At 37.4% G+C, this 24217-nt stretch overlaps 1 protein-coding gene across 1 annotated transcript in view; it reads right to left on the bottom strand.

Moving 5' to 3' along the window:
* LOC140170280 (glycerol kinase-like) overlaps positions 1–18459 on the bottom strand; it is a 74617-nt gene extending 56158 nt beyond the window's left edge. Inside the window, exons 1-6 of the mRNA XM_072193648.1 lie at positions 18226–18459; positions 9837–9910; positions 4912–5096; positions 3694–3773; positions 1250–1387; positions 519–628 (exon numbers count right to left, since the gene is read on the bottom strand). Of these exons, the coding sequence (XP_072049749.1) occupies positions 519–628; positions 1250–1387; positions 3694–3773; positions 4912–5096; positions 9837–9910; positions 18226–18300 (662 nt within the window). The 5' untranslated portion in view covers positions 18301–18459. The remainder of the gene's footprint in view (positions 1–518; positions 629–1249; positions 1388–3693; positions 3774–4911; positions 5097–9836; positions 9911–18225) is intronic.
* Between the last annotated feature and the right edge of the window lie 5758 nt (positions 18460–24217).

Raw genomic sequence — 24217 nt, 5'->3', positions numbered from 1 at the left:
GTTTTTGTAATCATAGAGTTTGCTCACCGTTTGCTGGGAATTATTTTGGTCCAGTACCAACAGCTTTATGGGTTATCAGCCCTGTTTCAGCTTATTCAGTAGTTCGCCCTTGATCTGGAACATGTTGGCCAGTGTTGGAAGGTTGACCAATGATGACATGTTCAACACCAGCCTAATGACCATTGAGAAGTAAATCTTCCTCTTTTGCTCTTTAGCCCATGATGAAAATTCGGAGCCATTGAGATAGGCTACTCCAATATGAAGAGAATCACTACCGTCCTTGACCCCTTAGAATACTCAAGAAAATGAAGTTGAAGCTTGATGTTCATGGCAGGGGACCTTGGAACTAAACTAGCCCTACCAGAAAAACAGCACCCAATCTTACCGCACTGTTCTCCAGCAGTTTAAGGACAAAGTCCTGCCGGAACATAACTCACAAGTGCTCTTGAAAGACCTGGATAATCAAGGGTGTACAGGTGACACTTAACTCACCATGCTTTGGCTTGTACTCAACTTACCTACATAACTTGTCGTCCCATTTTAGACTCTGTATATTCATCAGCATGGTACGGCTGGCATTGGTGAAGTCGGTGATATGTAGACCACCTTTAGTCCCACCAGTGAAATTCTGAATTGGGAAGAAGGAAAAGTTCAAGGATGCAGGATTCAGGTTTTATTTGGCAACATTATTTAATTTTAAGTTAAAATTTTCCCCATTTTAATTTTCCCCATTAAAATTGTACTATTATATCTAGGCCATATTTTCCCCCATAAAAATTGTACTTTTATATCTAGGCCATAAAATGAATGTATGAACCAACTCCTTTGATTTTGTTCACAATGTCAGTCAGATTTTGTCGCAAATACAGCATCTTTAATTTTTACAGGGCATGTTAAAGTTTGTTCGACTTATATAAGGCGGAAATTATTCGGCTTTTGTTACTGCACGTGTCAATAAAGTCCCAACTCATGTTCGCGTAAATTCACATAAGCGTGCGCCAGTTACGCATTACGCAACGCACAACTAGCGTAAGCATTGCGTCCAACTGCGTGCATGGAATTCTATATCAATACACGGTGTTATGAGACTTATTTTTTCCGCCTTATATAAACCGAACAAACTTTAGTTCATTAAAGTTCATTACAATTGTGTAAACGTCAGAATGAATAAATGATGGTGTCTTCCTCAGCAAATGTTACAATTTTGCTTTACAATGTTTACAATTTTAAATTATGATCACCAACTCACCCACATCAGCCATGAGTCAACGGTCCCAAACGCACATTTCTTCTTGTCCACGGCCTCCTTGACTTCCTTCACATTGTCCATGAGCCACCTTAACTTGACAGCGCTGAAGTAAGTTGACAACGGCAGGCCACATAACGGCTGAAATGTAGAGATTAGTGTGGAATGATTATAAAACAGACCCTAACCCTCATTGACTTCCTTCACATTGTCCATGAGCCAGCTTAGCTTGACAGCGCTGAAGTAAGTTGACAACGGCAGGCCACATAATGGCTGAAATATAGAGATTAGTGTGGAATGATTATAGAATATCCACAGCACCCTAAACCCTAATTCTAGACCCTAACCCTCCTTGACTTCCTTCACATTGTCCATGAGCCATCTTAACTTGACAGCACTGAAATAGGTTGACAATGGCAGGCCACATAACGGCTGAAATATAGAGATTAGTGTGGAATGATTATAGAATATCCACTGCACCCTAAGCCCTAATTCTACATCCTAACCCTCATTGACTCCCTTCACATTGTCCATGAGCCATCTTAACTTGACAGCACTGAAGTAAGTTGACAACGGCAGGCCACATAACGGCTGAAATATAGAGATTAGTGTGGAATGATTATAGAATATCCACTGCACCCTAAGCCCTAATTCTACATCCTAACCCTCATTGACTCCCTTCACATTGTCCATGAGCCATCTTAACTTGACAGCGATGAAGTAGGTTGACAACGGCAGGCCACATAATGGCTGAAATGTAGAGATTAGTGTGGAATGATTATAGAATATCCACAGCACCCTAAGCCCTAATTCTACACCCTAACCCTCCTTGACTTCCTTCACATTGTCCATGAGCCATCTTAACTTGACAGCGCTGAAGTAGGTTGACAACGGCAGGCCACATAATGGCTGAAATGTAGAGATTAGTATGGAATAATTATAGAACATCACTGCACTCTAAACCCTAATTCTAGACCCTAACCCTCCTTGACTTCCTTCACATTGTCCATGAGCCATCTTAACTTGACAGCGCTGAAGTAAGTTGACAACGGCAGGCCACATAATGGCTGAAATATAGAGATTAGTGTGGAATGATTATAGAATATCCACAGCACTCTTAACCCTAATTCTACACCCTAAACCTCCCTGACTTCCTTCACATTGTCCATCAGCCATCTTAACTTGACAGCGCTGAAGTAAGTTGACAACGGCAGGCCACATAATGGCTGAAATATAGAGATTAGTGTGGAATGATTATAGAATATCCACAGCACCCTAAGCCCTAATTCTACACCCTAAACCTCCTTGACTTCCTTCACATTGTCCATCAGCCATCTTAACTTGACAGCACTGAAGTAAGTTGACAACGGCAGGCCACATAACGGCTGAAATATAGAGTGTGGAATGATTATAGAATATCCACAGCACCCTAAGCCCTAATTTTAGACCCTAAACCTCCTTGACTTCCTTCACATTGTCCATGAGCCATCTTAGCTTGACAGCGCTGAAGTAAGTTGACAATGGCAGGCCACATAATGGCTGAAATATAGAGATTAGTGTGGAATGATTATAGAATATCCACAGCACCCTAAGCCCTAATTCTAGACCCTAAACCTCCTTGACTTCCTTCACATTGTCCATCAGCCATCTTAACTTGACAGCACTGAAGTAAGTTGACAATGGCAGGCCACATAATGGCTGAAATATAGAGATTAATGTGGAATGATTATAGAATATCCACTGCACCCTAAACCCTAATTCAACACCCTAAATCTTCCTTAAAATCATTTGCATTGTCCATCTTAGCTTGACAGCACTGAATGAGGTTTTTTAGCCTTATACATGTACATGTATAAGCCGAGAAAATACAAGTAAGCATAGGTACTGAACAAGACGGTGATGGTGATAACTCAATTTTCAAAATTTCCTACTTTGGTCCGAGTGGGTCAGTTTGTGTCACATAATTAGGGAGAGCGAGATGGCGCAGCGGTTGTTCCCTCACCTTGCACCACTGAGGTCCCGGGTTCAAGCCCAGCGTGGCCCAAGGACTCATGTGCACTTTTTTTACCCCGATTCCATGCTCGCTCTCGCAGGTTTTCTCTGGGATCTCCGGTTTCCTCCTGCTTTCAAAAATTGGTGATTAGTTGTTTGGTTATTAACTTCCTTCACCCAATGGAATTTGGGGAGCTGCACAGATAATTGGTGGATATTACAATCGAAGTGTGGATAGGTTTGCGCCAGGTTTGGCTGCATCCAGCATAGTTTTATGCGATCTGATTGTGATGATTCACCATGCGGCGAAATTACAGCGCTTTGATCCCTTTGAGATCTGGGAAAAGGTGTTATATAAAACGCTGTAATTTATTTGTTTATTCATTCATATTGGTGCTGATTTTGAAATTATTTGAAAAAAAAGTCACTGATAACCTTTCTGCAATTAAGCTCACCTGCAGATGGTCTTTGTTCTTGCCAGGTGTCTTGTTCACTAATTTATCCACAGTAGCACCAGTCCTTGTGTCCAGCCATACTAAATAATAAAGAACAATTTATATTGCATGACAACAACGGATGCTATTCTGAAATACATTTTTAATTTCTTTGGAAGCTCATTGCACATCCCAGCAAGACAAGAAAAATATGCTTATTTGATATTCCAGGCAGATGAGCCAAATTTGCTATCGCACATTGTGTCAACTACATGGGGTAGCAGTGCAGCTTTACCCCAAAGTGGTATTTCCCAACATACTGGGCTCATCTCACACCTCAAAATGCAACTAAATTTTAAGGTTAAAATTTTTAATTACCATTTTCAATGTGAAGTTTTCATAACTTTTGCAAGATTTGGGAAATTCTGAAAACATTTCACTTTCAGATTTCTACAGATAATCATTTGAATAACTTACCCACAGCAGGATGTAGTGGTTCCCCTGTTTCCTTGTTCCAGACTACGGTAGTCTCACGTTGGTTTGTGATCCCTATAGATTTCTACAGATAATCATTTGAACAACTTACCCACAGCATGATGTAGTGGTTCCCCTGTTTCCTTGTTCCAGACTATGGTAGTCTCACGTTGGTTTGTGATCCCTATAGATTTCTACAGATAATCATTTGAACAACTTACCCACAGCATGATGTAGTGGTTCCCCTGTTTCCTTGTTCCAGACTACGGTAGTCTCACGTTGGTTTGTGATCCCTATAGATTTCTACAGATAATCATTTGAACAACTTACCCACAGCATGATGTAGTGGTTCCCCTGTTTCCTTGTTCCAGACTATGGTAGTCTCACGTTGGTTTGTGATCCCTATAGATTTCTACAGATAATCATTTGAACAACTTACCCACAGCATGATGTAGTGGTTCCCCTGTTTCCTTGTTCCAGACTATGGTAGTCTCACGTTGGTTTGTGATCCCTATAGATTTCTACAGATAATCATTTGAACAACTTACCCACAGCATGATGTAGTGGTTCCCCTGTTTCCTTGTTCCAGACTATGGTAGTCTCACGTTGGTTTGTGATCCCTATAGATTTCTACAGATAATCATTTGAACAACTTACCCACAGCAGGATGAAGTGGTTCCCCGTTTCCTTGTTCCAGACTACGGTAGTCTCACATTGGTTTGTGATCCCTATAGATTTCTACAGATAATCATTTGAACAACTTACCCACAGCAGGATGAAGTGGTTCCCCCGTTTCCTTGTTCCAGACTACGGTAGTCTCACGTTGGTTTGTGATCCCTATAGATTTAATGTTAGATGGGTCTATGTTCATATCCTTCAGGTTCTGCACTGTTTTATCAATACACTCATAGCATGTGGCCAAGATCTCCTTGGGGTCTTCTTCGCACCATCTAAGAAGGAGAAAAAATATTTAAATGCATCAGTATTTCCACCAATTGAATTTTCATGAAAATCCATTCTTTAGCTATTGACCAAATGACCACTGATGACCTTGGACAATTTTGATTTTCATTGCTGATCATTTTCACCAAGTTAGTGAAAATCCATCAATCTTTTAGCTATTGACCAAATGACCACTGATGACCTTGGACCAGTGGACAATTTTGATTTTCATTGCTGATCATTTTCACCAAGTTAGTGAAAATCCATCAATCTTTAGCTATTGACCAAATGACCACTGATGACCTTGGACAATTTTGATTTTCATTGCTGATCATTTTCACCAAGTTAGTGAAAATCCATCAATCTTTTAGCTATTGACCACATGACCACTGATGACTTTGGAAAATTTTGATTTTCATCGCTGATCATTTTCACCAAGTTTCATGAAAATCCAAAAATTTGAATGACTTATTCTGATGATTGTGACATAAATGATCTTGTAAAAGTTTAAAAAAATACTTTATTGATAATTTTCACCAAGTTTGATGAAAAGCTAACAATCTTTACTTATTTACCTTGCAGATGACCTGACCTCTGTAGATCATAATTATATAAAAGTTAAAATTGACTCATTGCTGATCATTTCAACTATAAACCTTTTATTTTGGCTCATTTTCAAGAACATTCATCAGGTGGCTATATTATATGATTTTAGTTATCGTAACTTGAATACTTACACATTTATGCTATCTATAATGCAATTAATTTATTTTGTACTTTGAGGACACTCAAAATGCTGTCACATTTTGAATTCCTGTTAATTTATAGTGTTTTATTATTTCGCTTACAATAAAAGTTGGGTCAAGACATTTTTTCCTTCTGAAAATGGACTAAAAGTTTTCTAGGAGTTAAGGTTATCGCAAATAAAAAAAATGTTTTGACAACCGCAGGTTTTGGTGTGGGTGGGGATGTGCGGCTGGGACTCCGAAAAACTACCTGACTTTAAGCCAAATTTCATGAAAAAAAACTTTGCAAATTTTGTTTAAAAAACATGAAATGTCAACTTCTTCAATTAAATTTGGACAAAACACCTTTTCAAAACCAAAATTTCATGAAATTGAGGGCCATCAATAGACCAAAACAGCTGAAAATGCACCCAAGTCTAAACTAAATGGCTGCAAATGTACCCCCACCATTTGACAGTTATTTTCCTGCCTACTTCAATTCCATTTTAGAGAGTGCCAGTTTGTTCATGCAAAACTGCCTTGACCAAAGTTGACCACTGACCACTATTTTGCAATGTAAATATAATTATACAGGTCAATGTAAATATAACTATCAAAGATAATAAATAGGTCCAGTATGCATTCTATAAATACCTCATAAAACGGGACACAAATATTTCCTGTTATCCTACCATATCCTTCTCAAACCTTACCTCCCAACCCAAACTTCATGTATTCTGGAGTGTTAGAACAAAAATATTTGGAGGTTTAACTTCTCTGACTGATGAGCTTTGTTCCATCCCCCATCATTGCTGATACAACAAGCCTGACAGGTCTATGGCAACATGGCTTGCTCAACATTTTAACCGGGGTAGGTGCAAATGATATGTATTCAACACATTGAAAGTGTGCCAACATTATTTTCCTTATTTACAGGGTCAAATACGATGTACTGTATACATGTAAACACTTTATTATAAGCATACATCCAGGATAGAGAAATACTATAGGATTACCACACCCTAAATTAGGTAGCCCAATTGGGGCAACTTTTAAAGATATCCCTCCCCCCCCCCCATAACTTTAAATTCAAAATTCTCATCTTTCTCTGCTCAAAGGAACTAATGTTATATGAATAAAATTGGGTGACTTAATTTGGTGTATCCTTCGTGTAAGAGATACCAAACAAATCCCAACTCTAATCCTAACCCTAACCCTAATCCTACTCTAACCCTAACCCTAATTCTATTAGTATTTCGTGCTCTAAAGGGGTGTTGAATTATGTGTACCCCGGGTGGTGAATAAGGGGGGAAAGATTTTTGGCAGGCCAAAGGGGGGTGCAAGCATTTTTGGCAGGTCAAAGGGGGGTCAAGCAATTTTTGGCAGGTCGAAAGGGGGGGGGGGGGGAAGCAATTTTTGGCACAGATTTTTGGGTACCGTTTCTATACGCCCTAAAAAGGCGTAGGAAAATGTTAGGAACACGTTCAAATATACAAAATTTCCTGCTCGCTGCGCTTGCATTATATGATAAGACAATTTAAGGTTTTAAATTCGGGTTCCCCAAAATCTTGCATGTGTAAGGGGGGGGCAAAGATTTTTTGGCACGTTAAAAGGGGGGCAAAGGTTTTTTTGGCACGTCGAAAGGGAGGGCAAAAATTTTTTGGCATGGCCAAAGGGGGACAAGCGATTTTTGGCAGACCATTTTAAAATTCACCACCCCGGGTACACATAATTATTGCACCACCCCTTACACTAAGGATAAACCCTTTATTTTCTATCTAGACTTTTTCTGAAACCAGTGAAGTTACGAGAAAAATTGTGCAAATTTCAAATAATTTGACTGTTAGCTGTCCCGCAAAATACAATAGTTTAATAAAGTAAACATGGATGACGTTTCAACATATGTCTCCTGAAGAATGTTGGTAGTTTCCTATCCCATAGAAACCAGCAACCCTGGGAAGCTTTGAAGGGGACGGCCTGTCAGGTTATTTCCTGCATATAATTGACTCACCTACAACAAACCTGTATGAACTTTTATGATTCACAAATCAAGTCATCAAATATGCACTATACTTGAAATCCCATTATATTTTTATATTATGCCCTACAAGTAGTAGGTGCAGTATTATATCACTTAAAATTTCTGCCATTTAAAAAGTTTCTTTTCCTTTCTCTTTCTATAAAAAAAATAGAATTAAGGAAATTTAGTGAAGTAGACCTACCGTATTGTTTCCAATAAGCGCCCATGCCCCACCCAATAAGCGCCCACCCAGGGTATTTTCAATTTGTTAAGCCAAAAAGGTACCATTAATGTTGAAGTGATGGATAGATGTTGATACAGTGAAATAGCTGGGGGGGTTAGAAGTCCTGTGTAAACTTGCGATACATTTTCTGCATCAGAAAAGCTACTAGAACATCTCAGGACCCTTTTATAATGCACATCCATTTGTCTCTAATAAAGGCCTGTTAGGAACAAATTAGGTAAACCATGTAATAAATAAGCGCCTACCCTTTAATTGGAATGAATACGGTACATGCAGATAGGCAGCTACGTTGCTTTCCTGTGTGATGGTCACTATACTAATGATCTAAAGGTAAGAAAACATCCCACCGTCGCATCCTTTATCATAATGGGTGTCTATCTCGCTACGGTGGGAATTGTTGTGTACATTTCCCCGATAGCAAGCACCACCACACAAATTCAATTACTGCAGGTTAGCCGTATCATGTTGGCACCCAATCTCCAAGCATGCTGTGCGGATAAATGGGGACCATCACAATCTTCCGCTATGTGTTTCAGGGCTATTCATTGTCTAACTTTATAGTGTAGAGTCGTGTTCCGTTAAAAAAATGTCAGTATGATAACAATTGATATCTGTGCTAACGAAACTACAATGTAAGTTGGACATGGACAGCTGAGTAGGACCTAATCAAAATCTTTTTTTTTTTTTTAAAGTTATAAATATATTATTTGCTTGTAAATTACATGCACATACATTAAATGGGCGATTTTTGAAGATTTTTCACTTCTACCATATCTTTTCTGAAATCGGGATCTTTTCTGAAACGGGCATCCTTTAAATTACAGTACATGTAGTCTGTGAAGATATGGAGGTCATGTTAATAACCAGTGCTTTTTGTATTGACAACTACATCAACCCCTTATGAAGGTGGAAATGTCAATTTACTACCAACAAACAAAGGCACTTCCACTTATAGTGATTTTACTCTACACCAAGTTGACTCAGTCAGGGGCTTTCTTCCCATATTTACCAGACATGACTCTCACAAATCTTTGTTATCTAGGTCATGTTGAAACTAGTTAAAAGTTCACTATGCCCCAATTTATTTGTGAACTTGGCAATACAAATAACTTGCTGTTCACTATAAGGGCACATACTGACTGAGGCTTCTAGTAAGATTTAGGAGTCTTCTAACTCGTTCACACCTTAAAAATGTTGGTACCCATAACCATCAAAAAGATTGAAGAAAAACTTATAAATAGGAAAGTTTTACATATTTAAAATTTTTAAAACAAATTCAGTATTATATTTAAAGCATGTATACTCAGTAGTGCCACACACAGCCAGGGACGGCGACAGGATTTTTTTTTGGGGGGGGGGTGGGGGGCATGGGGGCAAAGTGAATTTCAGGCAGGGTAATATTGACAAATTTTGCGCAAAATTGCTGCAAAAAGTGGAAAATTTCACACAATTTCGGGTTTTACTGCAGGGCAAGAGTTCTGACTCTATAACAGGGATGTAAATGGGTTAATCATTCATTTCCTGAAAATTATTGTTTGAGCCAAGCCAAAGTGAGGTGTTCTGGGGTACAGCTCCTGGTGGGTGTTAAAGGGGGGGGGGCAGCATTCCCTTGAACAAATTGTGATTTTTTTTTTAATGCATTGATTTACAAATTGTTTACATTTGTATAGATTTTTTACAAATCCGGACAAACAAAAATATCTTGCATGAAATGTCCAGAAGATTTACATCCCTGTATAAATAACATTTAGTTTCTTACCCTTCTTTTGGGAATGATTGCTTCAATTCTACCTGGTGATAACTCAGTAGTTCTGATGTCTTACTGGCAAACACCTGCAACAAAATAGACAAATTATCAAGGATGATGTGTACCCAGTTTTAAATAAGCCCAATCAGGCAAAATTTAACATTTGATCTTTGACCTTGGATGACCTCTGCTTGATTTTTTCATGTTTCCTCATAAACATTTTAGTCTAGGGTGGACTATAAATTATACAGTCATGATGTTTCAGATTGGGTGACCATTTAAGTCGAGCACTTGCTCAGTATGGTTTGCCCACTATGCCTATACATGTATGTACAGGGTGTCCCAAAAAAAACAGAACCCTCATTGCGCCCGATTTTTCTCCTATTTCTGAAAAGTTGATAAAATATATTTGGGTATGTAAAGAAACCTTTAATCATTAGCTTTAATAAACAGAAAATAAATTTCAATCAGCTCACAATTTTTGAAGATATATGCTCTTTTAAAGAAATGTATCCATTTTTCACTTTGTCCACGGAGGAGGTTTGGCTACTTCAAAGAATGATAACTTTATAAAATAACAGCTTTATTTAGGGTATGGGCATTACCTGTGGACTCATGGGCTATGGATTTTGTGTCATTGATTTGTGGGCAAAATGGATGTGTGTAATGATGGGACTTCTTTTGCTATACTTGCAATAACTTAATGTTTTCATTGTTATTTATGCCTTTTTGTAAATGTTTCTTACTTTCTTGTTTCTTGCTTTCTGTTTTTAAAAAACATAACAAAAATGTCTCTTTTGGGGATAAAAAGTAGCCCCGAATAGTGCTGTTTGGTTTGCCTTTGGTAGTGAAGTGAGGTTGCCTCCTTGACAAATTCAAGCCTACAGCCCTGGTCCTCATTGCATTAATTGTTTTGCGTACCATCCTTGTGCGCCGGATACTAGTTACGGGCAGCAGTAATACGGTTGCGAAGATCTTGGGAGGCCAGCTGGTGGTCCTAGCTCATAGACATCACTTTGTATTTTGCCCAAAAGGAAGAAATCAAGTTGTGCGAGGTCTGGTGACCTTGCAGGCCACTCCACAGCATAACCCATCACAACCTCATCCATGGACAGAGTGAAAAATGGGTACATTTCTTAAAAAGGACACCTTCAAAAGTTGAGAGCCAATTGAAATAACTGTTTTGGTTTATTAAAGCTAACAAATTAAGGTTTCTTTGCATACAAAAATATATTTGATCAACTTTTCAGAAATTGGAGAAAAAGAGGGCGCAATGAGAGTTGTATTTTTTGGGGGGACACCCTGAATTGAAATCATTTAATTATATTAGGTATCATTTATCTGCCTAGTAAAATAAACTGACCTGAAACTAAACTGAAACTTGAGATTTTGTAGGGTTCCAGCTTTATGTATTTGATGCAGGATGATCTCCTGGGAGCATTTGACACATCCTTTTTTTACAAGCCGGCCTTTGCAAGCTAGGCCAGCTTGTATTCGCTTGCAGAGATTACGCTTGATTCGCTTGCAGAGATTTCGGCAGAACAAGCACTCAAGCAGTGTCACAGAAATGATAAAATCACTACTACAATGGGATTCTCTCCAAATGCGTTGGCAGGCAACAAGGCTGACTATGCTTCACAAAGTCAACTCGGGCCAGGTTGCCAAACTGTCGCAAACGTTTCTCACACCAGTCGTCTGCCCCACTCGTCATAACAACAGTCTAGCATATCTAAGACCAAGAGCAAAGAAAAACTGCTACAAAGACTCGTACTTCCCAAGAACAATACAAGAGTGGAATGTAGGGGAGATTGGGGTTAGTTGAAACATTTTTCACAAAATCGTCTTTTTAACGAAAACCGATTACTTTCAAGAAACACTAACCATATCAGTATAAACATATACATACATGCTACAAATACAGCCTTAAATTTTATTGGACCTGCTTATGATTATTCATATAATCCAATTTGAAAATTTGAAAAAAGTGTTTCAACTAACCCCACCCCTGGGGTAAGTTGAAACATAGGGTGGGGTTAGTTGAAACATGGCTTGTAAAAATTTCAAAATAATTATTATTGTGTTGTTAGGGTTATACTTCCCTTGAAGGCACCCTTTAACATACAATCAGTGTGAAAAAATGAATAAATAAATATGTGGGAGCGCTGGTCAATACTTTGGACACAAGGTGACGAGTGTCACCATGGACAAAAATATGAGAAGCCTAAAATATTATAAAATGTACTTTCTATGTGCACTTGTTGCTTGTATTATTGCTTATTAACCATATTAAAGCAATATTGAAGAAATAGTAAACATGTTACAAATTTTTAAAAAGTCAAATTTGTAACCATATTTTTCTATATGCGATTTTCACGTTTCAACTAACCCCACCTCAAAAGTTTCAACTAACCCCGATGCCTATTTTTACATTTCAAAGTTCATTACACAAAATAAGAAATACAATAAAACTTTTATTTAACATTATTCTGGGACTTACTACTAGTGCTTATGATACTCAAAAATAATCCCCTGAATCCTCAAACAACATGGAGATAATGCATCTTTTCTGAGGGGTATAAAATTAGTCAGCAAGTCAAAAACAGATATTCCTTTCCCAAGCCAACACTGGTGGGGCATCAGTGCTGTTGCTAATTTGGTGGATGACCCTTACTAATACCTATTACTAGGTGCCAGTATTTTACCAAATTAATTTTTTGTGTCAGAAAAAAATACAATGTTTCAACTTACCCAGTGTTCCAACTAACCCCAATCTCCCCTACTGCCTGTCAAACATATACCGTATTTCGTCAAATAGTCGCCCCCCCCTCAAATAAATGCCCCCACCACTTTTTTCAACAAAGATGTTTCAAAAATGCCGATATTTCCATGCTATCTTGTGTAGTAAGCTTACCAAGTTGCGCACTTGGTCCATAATAGCGTCAATAATTGACGAAAATCCCAGAAGTGAGCCAGAAGTCAGTGTTTCTAGTTCATAGTTCGTCATTTTAGCGTGTGTTTTTAGTTTACCTAATGATTTTAACGGGAATTATCGTTCTAAAATTGACCTTGAATAAACGCCCCCCCCCCCCCTTGGGAAAATGTAACGCTAAAATTAATGTTATTTGACGAAATACGGTAGTTAACATCCCAATCACCTCAACATTTAAGACCGAAGTTACAGATCACCTAAGAAGAAAGCAACTACTACAACAAGCATAAGCAACCTACGCACCCTAACATCCCTTCACGCTTGACTTCTTGTTTGGAAGTGTTGCACAGTATTCTTCAAAGTCAAAGTCAAAAGTATTAGTGGTACTGTATTGTATTTCAACGATTTCTTTCTTTCTTTCAACCCGCTTCTTCTTCTGCAAGCAACATGGCACAGTAACGCCACTTGCACAAGCATTGATATTACGCTGTGCCTTTGGGGTGTTCACAGATTTGGGGTCAAAGGTCATTAAGGGGTAACTACTTCCAGTTTACGGCCAAAAATGTGATTTTTGACACTAAAATGCTTCTTCTACAAATAACATAACACAGTGATGCCACTTAAGGAGGCTGTGTACTCTTTAGCACTGGTATCGGCAAGCATTTTCATCAGTCGTCGACAATCGATAACAATTAAAAAGCCGACATCGACAATTGTCGACAATCAGGCCTAATTACTGTCCCAAAAAATCGCCCCATGGCAAATTGCGACGATCAAGGTTCAAAATTCGGCAACCTACTACAGAGTGCACATCAGTCAACACGCTGCAGGGACTATGAAAACAATACATACTGGCAAACGCTATAGTCATGGTATAGTTGCTAGTGATGTGGTCGACATGCCTTATGTCGACATAATGTCGACGCGGCACGCATCGTATGCCGACATGTCGACATCAAAAAATCATGTCGACAAAAAAAATTTTTTTTTTTTTTTTTAGTTTTCAAAAAAATATTTTTGGCCAGAAAAGCAAGTTATAGGCCCAAACTGACTTGTTATTCAAGGTTGAAACCAGAGAAATACTGCTACTAAAAAAAAAAATGCCAATTTTTTTTTACAAAGTTGGATAAATTTGTACATTTTGATTACCTTTGCTTCTATTGAACAGTCAGGGACACATTGAATTAGTATGCATTGCTAGCTGTTCAATAGAAACAAAAGTAATTAAAATGTACAACTTTTTTCAACTTTGTAAAAAAATTGGCATTTTTTTTTTTTGAGTAGCAGTATTTTCTGGTTTCAACCTTGAATAACAAGTCAGTTTGGGCCTATAACTTGATTTTCTCGCCAAAAATATTTTTTTTGAAATTAAAAAAAAAAAAAAAAAATTATGTCGACACACTGTCGACGTCGGTATACGAATTATATCGACATGTCGACAATGAAAAACGGTGCCGACCACATCACTAATAGTTGCTTATTATTATTTGCATGTGGGGTGAGAGGAACTAAGAAAATAAAGCATATTATTTTTCACGTAAAAAAACATATAAATAAACAAATACTCAACCAAATAAACACACAAAATAAATAAGTGTGCACACGGCACGCTAAGAACGACCTTGACATTTGGCCAATCAACGATCGTTATTCAGCCAAGCCCCCCTGACGTCACATGGCGGCCGTTCTAAAAATAAACCAAGATGGCTTCAGGAAGCCAAATCAACATTGACGAAAATGGGAAAGCATGGAAAGGGGTCACAATTTTGCTGGATTTGATCATTTTGGATGCTATATTATGAACTATCCTTTGATATTTAGATAAAAAAGATTCATAACTTTCTTGTCGCATGAGATCTTTTGGATTGCTGGTAAAAAAGAAGGAAATTAGCAAAGTTTCTGCCAATCAATTTTTCAATTAAGATCGCAAAATTTCTGATATTTTTTGTCGATACATGCAAAGCTCTTGTCGCCAATCGGCAAAAGTCGGGGCAAAAGTACTCTTGTCGACAATTTTGTCGACAACGCCTTGTCGATACCAACACTAGTACTCTTAGACATGCATGTAGTAAAAGTGCAATTATTCACGCAAGACATAATAAAAGTATACATTTTTATAAAGGCAAGACATGAATCTCAATATAAATACAGATTTGGTGTAAAAACAACAATTATGAAGAAAATCACAAAAAAGTGAATTTTTGGCAAATTTTGTTCGGTACATCAAAACAAAAAAACACTCTTTCCCAAAATGTTTGTTTTGTTTTTTTCTTAGTCTTGAGGCACCATTCCTAAAACGTTTTTTTTGAGTTTTTTGATATTGGCCTTATTTTTTGAGATATTTACCATATAAGGCATCAAAATGAACTTTTTAAAATTCACAAACGCCTATTTGCACAAAATTATGCCTAAAATCGGAAATAGACCAAAATATAAAAAAATGAGAAAACCGTTTCTTAAGTCGATCATGCTTTTTATGAAGAGCATAATTGCTTAATTACCTATGCTAAATCGTCATTTTACCGAGAAAATGAACATTGAAATAAAGGCAGTTGAAGTTTAAAGTGGTCACATTTTGCACTTTGATCGAAGCTCACAGTACATGTAGAATGCGGCATTTCTCGTTTTTCTACCTTACATTTATACGTGAACATCGGGTAAATCCACAGTCCCTTGAGAAGTTTGGGCGAAATCTTTTCATATCTTGATGTTTAATTCGGGGGAAAGAACTTGAAAAAATTCACATTTTATCAGCTAAAACGGAGCTATTTGACCGCTAGGTTTTTGTGAAATCAGTGCTTTCGTGGTGCTTCCATATGATGCGCCGCGCATGCAGATAAGCGTTGCGTATGTGTAGCGTATCTGGGAGTTAACAAAATGCGCGACTTCAAAACGCGATGCGTTGTTGCGCACGTGTACCCCAATGGTACAACAAAGATTTTCTTTCAAAATTGCGGAACGAGTGAAATAGTGAAATAAAATCCATAAAATAGAGCAGTTGGAGTTAACAAATCTGGATTTTCTTTCCTTGTATTTATAAAAAACATAAAGTAAATACATTTCAAAAAAACTCAATTTCGCGAAAGAAACAATGTCTAGAGTACACAGCCACGTTAAGCGACTAAGTTAAAGGAGTATTTCGTGATCCTAGATTCTATAGACAATCATAATCCAGAGGATGTTTAAAGGCATTCCCATAACCCAATGGGGTTTCTGACCTTGGTATGTCTGGCTTTTGTACACATGTGGACAGTGCACCATACCTTGCATTGGGATTGTGTGCAAATATCTGGTGTTTTCATCCTTTTATTTAACATTCAAAACATTGAGACTTATGAATAAAATTAATGCAGTGGGACAATATGAATGTTTCCTGTAAGAAAGTCAAAGTTCTAAGTCTCAACTATTAGCTTGTTGGCTGCAGTTTTAAAATTACCATTTGGTGTGTGTGGCAATGGGGACTTTGCCTTTAAAATTAGGTTATATTGATCAAAGTTCCCAATCATAGTGCATTGTATCACGTAGAAACATACCTGTACAGCCAATCCTGCATAATGTATGCTAATTCCACTATCGCTGGGGCATAAAGCAAATGCGCATGTGTCGAGACCTCATTAGATGACATCACCTATTGAAGCTGGCTTCGGTCTCCGGCCGAGCGGCCGAGTTGGAAATATTCATTCATAAAAGATGCCTCGAATATTGAGGAATTTGTCCGACTTTACCCGAAGTAAACTGATCATGTGCCATGACCTGATATTAACATACAAAATGGATTCCATACCGAAGAAAAATCGTGAAAATCAATGAAGTTTTGGCATCAAAATTCATCATTTCTGACCATGTTACGGCGCAACATTTGTAATACTAATGGCGAAAAATAGTCGGAAACTAGTGGTGGAATTTCACACTTGGATCATCTTAAAAAAATTTTTGGGCGACAGGAACTTTTGTACAGGTTTTTACAACTTTAAAGGTCAGATTTGTGAATGAATCAATAGGGTGCGTCGCCGAATTTTCCGGTGAAAGGACTTTTGCATATGGTACGTTTGACATTTATTCGCCAAAATTTCATTTTCCGATGCATGTAAAATACCGCACGACTCGTGTAGGGCATTACTGTGTACAGTATACTGTGTGTGTTGTGCTTATATTCACGGCGCGACCGGTGTGGGGTTTTGCACTGTGCAGGCGATCCCATGCAGGACATTGAGTGGGCTCACGAATAATTAATTGGTTGCTTCGCGATCGCGTCTCTCATTGGTCAGTAAGCATGATGTCATTGCTGATAGATGCAGAGTCTGATCAAAGTAAATATAATTGGGAACGTTTCTATGTGTGTAGGAATGCCTTTTAAAGACTCCTCTGATCATAATCATAATGTGTTGTAATTTCGTTCTGGTATTCTGTCGGTCCAGCTTCTAGTGTTGGGCCCAAGCTTCACATGCCTCACGGTTGTAAATCAACGATGCAAACCGGCTGTATCGTCAATTTCGGAAAAACCAACACTCGACCATGGAATTTAATTGTCGGTTTGTCGATATAAAACGATAAATCAAGTCAGTAACTTCCACTCTGAAAACTTAAAAACTTGTTTGATTCCACTGACTATTTGCGATCGAAATATACACAACACCAATGACAGAAATCATCAAATCATCAACAAAAAATCGAACCAAGGACTTGTTTTCACTCAAATTTGAGTCGCATCATCAACCGGAAGTGACGTGGCATGGACCGACAGAATACCAGAACAAAATTCAAATTTTACGATATCTTTTCTAAGTTGCTAAAAACGAATTAATCTGCAAGAAATTTGTGTACATAAATATTATGTAGCCAGAGCAGAGGTTTCCATAATTATTAAAATCTCAACTTTTTTTTAGAAAAGTGGGGTGATGATGCTGTGCTGTGGATCACGAAATGCCCTAGTTTTATTGCAATCATAAGAATCATATTTGTAAGGGTGGTGCAATAATTATGTGTACCCCCGGGGGGGTGAATTCTCAAAATGTTCTGCCAAAAATCGCTTGTCTCCCTTTGGCCGTGCCAAAAACCTTTGCCCCCCTTCGACGTGCCAAAAACCTTTGCCCCCCCTTTGACGTGCTAAAAATCTTTGGCCCCCCTTACACATACAAGATTTTGGGGAACCCGAATTTAAAACCTTAAATTGTCTTAACATATAATGCGAAAGCCGAAAGCAGGAAATTTTGCATATTTGAACGTGTTCATGAACGCGTTTTCCTCACGCCTTTTAGGGCGTAATATAAAAGTGCCCAAAATATCTGTGTGCCAAAAATTGCTTGCCCCCCCTTCGACCTGCCAAAAATCGCTTGACCCCCCTTTCGACCTGCCAAAAATGCTTGCCCCCCCTTTTGGCCTGCCAAAAATCTTTGCCCCCCCTATAATTCACCCCGGGGGTACACATAATTATTGCACCACCCCTAAGGCAAGCCCGGGCCCTAAGCTTACCAGAAACCGAGTGCTGCTTGTTCCTTGATCGATTGCCCCAACAAGAGGCCCAAAATCCCTGGTTGATTTAGCCATTGTGACTTTGTGTGAACTGAAATAGGTCGCTGAGTTACTGTGTTTGTCACTTGTCGTCAGATGCACAAACCTTGAGCCTTGAGGAGTGACCCGTTACAAGAAAAACCACACTGAATAAAACCCGAGAAAAAAAGATAGATAAAACACTACGAACTGTTCAGCAAGTGTGCCAGTGAAATCAGGCCGTTGCAACTTGTATACCAGCGCAATGCAAAAAGGTGGCGACACCGTCGGCTTCCCCCGTGTATTACCCATCAGCGCCATTGATAAGTCACGGCCGCTGCCATTAATATTGAATATTGCTACAATTCATTTGTTTATGTTTCTTATATTCTTTCTTTTATAACTGTGACCATTTATACATGTACTTTAAATATTAACTGTCATTACTGTATCCGTTTGTTTGGTAAATTTTCATGAAATATTGATAAATTGAAGAATTTGTCATTAAACCCTGGGCGCCGCCATTTTAGAAAAGTCAGGGGGGGCCGGCCAAGATTGGCTCAATTTTGACGTTGTCATTGGTTTTACACGTAAACACAAAAATGTCTCAAATTATTCCAAAACTGTACGTATGTTATTAAGCACTATTTTATCAGTCTAAATCCGTTGAGGTTCGCCAGTGAACCTCATTGTAAGTACTGTTTTTTTTATTTTTTTTTATGAATAACGCACGATATGTTACGATATATACTGAAAATTTCCCCTACGTGTATCAATGAGTATACGTGGTCGAGTGGTTATGAAGCTCGCCTCCCACGCATAAGGTCCCGAGATCGATTCCCCTCCCCGGCGATGAATGAAATTTTTTTCTTCTTCTTTTTTCTTTGAATTTAAAATTATTTATTTTCATGTGAAAATGTATATATTGCACTGGGAAATATATTTTGTGCTTTTTTTTTCTGTAATGGGGCCACCCGGCCAATAGAGCTAAAAACGGATCTTGGCTCCGGGAAAAATAATTGCGTCCATCGTGCAGGCAGTGTTGCCGTCATATTGTCTGTTTTGTTTACGCTTTTGGCTGTTGCCACATTGAATAATGTAGTCCACCATCGTCTGAGAAAAGTGAAGAAAAATGCTGCTGCCACCACGATAGTACTAAAAGCGACCTAAAAAAATATGCGTAGTGCTGTGGAGACTTACGTTAACATGACGTCACGAATATGCTAATTAAAGAAAAATGCTGCTGCCATCTACGTCCACATGTTGCAAGCGTGACGATCGCTGACCTCACATCGACGATCGGAGTTGCAATTCCATCGCACTTCGTGCTCTATTCTTTATTCCATGGTGAAATAATCAATTATAAATAATTTTATAGTGTAGTTGATGGTTACTTTGCTATTCATAGCTCAGTTCAAACACACATCTATACACTAAATTGTTAAATTTCTCCCATTTATTTACTTCTATATTACAAAAATTAATTAACTTTAATTTTGTTGTCATGTTATGCATCTAAAATGATATGTTAAACAAGAAAAATATATTAAAAGTATGAGTCCTTGAATCACAAAATGAACGTTATTTTACTTTGCTTTATAACTACGTAACAAAATATTGAGTTTACCCTCGGAAACAATACGAATAATTGTTACATATTTACTGAACAAACGTAGTCCTTTTCAAATCTCAGCGTGTGCTTGATCCTTCGATGAAAATAAACTGGGAGGAGAAGACTTGATCGAGTCTAAAAAGTTTACGCCCATGCAAAATCTGGGGACGTTGGTTATAAAAAAATCATAGAGGGCCAAAGAGGTAGGCCTATAAAAAATAAAATAAAACTAATCTTCTTACTGAAACTCAAGGTGGATTTAGAAAAGATCATCAATGTCAAGATCATATATTTTCTTTAAAAAGTATTTCAGCCACAAGATTGTCTGAAGGTAAAAAGACTTTCTTTGCCTTTCTTGACTTCAAGAAGGCATTTGACACTGTTTGGAGAGATGGGCTTCTTGTAGCTGCATGGAACTCTGGTATAAGAGGTAAAATATGGCGTATCTTAAAGAATTTGTATAATAATGTTAAGTGTTTAGTAAAATTTGGTGATATTGAAACTAACTTTTTTGCTGTAGATGACGGCCTAAAACAGGGATGTGTTCTCTCCCCAGTTTTATTTAATATTTTCATAAATAATCTATCAAAGATGCTAAAAAAGTCCAACTTTGGTGTTGATATATGTAACATTAAAATTAACAGCCTCCTTTGGGCAGATGATGCGGTATTGATTGCGGAAAATGCTCACGACCTACAGAAGATGCTTGATATTGCCTCATCATTTGCTAGCATGTGGCGTTTATCTTTTAATCTCGATAAATCAAATGTACTCACAATAGGTAAACGTGCTAATCCTAACTTAATGTTTGGAATCTTGGTAACGGTTGTATTAAAGAAACAAACAGTTACAAATATCTTGGCACCCATATTAATTACAACATATCTGATCACCTTCATATAAAAGAAGTTATTCGTAAAGGTCATAGAATTATAGCCTATATTAAATCTATTATTGATAGTCAAGATGACTTTAATCGGGTATACTACGGAGACCTTCTTTGGCGCACAATTGGTCTCCCTACAATTAATTATGCAATGTACTACTTGGGTTTGTGGAGGTCAAACTGATGTTAATAAATTAGAAAATCTTCAATACCAAATGGCGAGATATATTCTCAAAATCCCCATTAGTACAGCAAAAGGATCCATATATGGTGATTTAGGCTGGGATGCACTTTCATCCATTCAAGATGTTCAACGTGTTGGGTATTTTCACAGACTCATTAACATGAACCCAAATCGTTGGCCAAAACTTTTCTTTAAAGTTATGTTTAATGTATATCGGAATAATCATAATTTACGGTGGAAATGGTTGCCATGTATTGAAGACAGACTTACAAAATGCGGTCTAGATCACTTATTTAACAACTTTAGTTCCGAAAGTAATCATAATTGGCTTCAGACTTTCAAATCAATAAATAAGGATATTGAATATAATGACTGGGATAATTCTGTGAAAAATAAATCATCTCTTCAAAACTATTCGTTGCTTAAGCAAGAAAAATATCTTGAGCCATATCTTACTGGAAAAACCGACTTTCAGGGTGCAAAGCTCAAGTTTAAAGGTCAAAAAAACACCCTTCAAATCGATAATAACACTCGCTCATGGGCAAAGACAAACGATGGTGTCTGCCGCTTATGCAACTCTGGTTTTGAAGAGGATATTATTCACTTTCTGTTTTCATGTAATGCATATAATGATATTCGTATTGATGAATTTGATAAACTAGAGAGATCTTTAATTGATATTAATTGCCAATCTGCATGGGAATGCTTCATTTCAAATGGAAATCTTACTAAATTATATTTTGCTTTAAGTGATATCTATCAATATGATAATGCAGTAGGTCAAATTTTTGATACGTATAGCAAGTGTTATCTCAAAAAAGCATGGGCCAAAAGAAACAGCACACTTAAGAATCTTCAAATGTAACCATCTTGCTATTCAATTGTATATATTATAATATATTTGTGTAAAATTTGTATTAACTTAAGACATGAGTCAATTATGCACTCCATATTTTGTGCACATGTTATAATAATCATGTTGTAAAGTGAGAATTGAGGGATGCATGGGGGGGGGGGTTGCGTATGCATGCTGGCATATCTTTTTGAAAGTTATGCATGAGTAAGCGTGTTAAGTATACAAACGTAGAATATTTGTGGGGTGGGCGTGTTAAGTGTACTAGATGTACTAGTGTTAAATTTAGCTTGTAAATTTTGTTTAAGTGTATTATCCTTTTTACGTTTGTGCATAAGCATACTATTCAATCTTAAGTATGTTTGTTTTTGTTGTTTTTTATTGATCTGCATGTGTAATTGTATTTTTATGTTGGATGCACTGCACATATGAGTGCATGTGCCACTGTTACAAAAGTGATTCCAATAAATTGATTGATTGATTGATTGATTGATTGGTATTAGGGCTACACTGGGGCTACAGAAGACAGCCTGGTCACGGAAGACTTACCTTCTCTGGGTTGGGCTCTGGGTACAAACTTACAAAGCTATTGAAATCACATGCCTCGGCCTCCAAAATGTAACAAAGAGGAGGCAACAATGAAACAGGGCAAAAAGAGGAGGTTTGCTATTATCTTTATACAAAGGAGAGAATCCTTTCACAGTAAAATAAACTATCTGATATGCTGATCAGCATTTAATAGATGATGGGAATTGAACTATCTGATATCAGCAGTAGGCCTACTAGTAGATGCGGGCAATGATGAACTTTCTGATATCAGCAATAAATGAGAAGCATTGGTGATAGGCCTACCTAATTATGGTATTGATGAATATCAGCAGTGTGAGATGAGGGTATTGATGACGTGAACATAGGCTAATTGATATCAGCATTAGGCTAATGAAAGTTAATTCCGAGTTTATCGTCCCTTTTTTTTCCCAGGTTGGTGAGGTGACTTTTTCATTTTCATTTTCATTATTTCATCAGATTTCATTATTGACCTAAAATGCGTGTTGATTTAAAGCCACACTCATACATGTTATTTATAAACATGTTTTTATATGGGTAGGGACTAGAAAAGTTAGAAAAGAGCCTGGTTTTGCTTCCAAGTTATGAATTTATATGTTTTACAAACAAAAATATATGTTTCCAATTGCTAAAACTGGTGAAAACACTGATACTTTGAAAATAATGAATTATTTTGGCATTTTTGAAAATTTGACGCGGGTGTTTTTGGTTTCCAAAAAGTGACGCGGGCGGGGGACGATAAACTCGGAATCGACTTTCACTAGCCTTAGATATAGGGCTCCGGCATTAACGAACCGATCATCAACTGCCTGATATCAGCAGTAGGCCTAGATAACGGGCAATGATGAACTACCTGATATCTGCAGTAGATACCCAGCAAACACAAAACGTTTTCGACATCATTCGCAAAAGGTTATAAAAGGTTGTCAGAAAACGTTTAAATGTCGGGTTATAGGCCCTATAAAGGGTATAAAAACGTTTTAATGACATTCCAAAAACATTTTTGAAAACTTGGTATAAATCATTCTAAACAGAATGTCATTTTGGGGTTGAAAAAATATTTTGCAAAAAATGTTTGCCTAAAATATTTACAATAACGTTTATAAAATGTTTTCACGACCTTTCTATAACCCGACATTTAAATGTTATTAAAACGTTTTGTAAAAAACATTTTAAGAACATTTCTGTGTTTGCTGGGTGCAAATATTTTAACATAATGTTATTTAAGTGTTGACAAAATATTTGGCCAAAAATGTTTGCAAAAATAGTTTACAATGACATTTCGAAAACATTTAAAAAATATTGTTGTAGTGTGTTTTCATACAAAACGTTTTAAAACGATTTCATGACCGGACCTTTATATAACCCGACATTTTAATGTTATTAAAACGTTTTTACCTAAACCAAAACATACCTTATTTAAAACGTTTTAAAAACGTTTTTGTGTTTGCTGGGTATAGGACAATTGATTGACTACGATATCAGTATGATGTGAGCTACCTGATATCAGCAGTAGATATAGGACATTGATGAACTGTCTGATATCAGCAGTAGATATAGGACATTGATGAACTGTCTGATATCAGCAGTAGATATAGGACATTGATAAACTACCTGACATCAGCAGTAGATATAGGACATTGATGAACTACCTGATATCAGCAGTAGATATAGGCATGATAGGGTATTGAAGAACTACCTGATATCAGCAGTAGATATGTATACGGCATTGATGAACTACCTGATATCAGCAGTAGATATAGGACATTGAACTACCTGATATCAGCTTTAGATATAGGGCATTGATGAACTACCTGATATCAGCAGTAGATATAGGACATTGAACTACCTGATATCAGCTTTAGATATAGG

This window comes from Amphiura filiformis, chromosome 14 (assembly GCF_039555335.1).
Source record: "Amphiura filiformis chromosome 14, Afil_fr2py, whole genome shotgun sequence".
Classification (NCBI taxonomy): domain Eukaryota; kingdom Metazoa; phylum Echinodermata; class Ophiuroidea; order Amphilepidida; family Amphiuridae; genus Amphiura; species Amphiura filiformis.
This window is presented reverse-complemented; position numbering and strand designations above follow the sequence as displayed.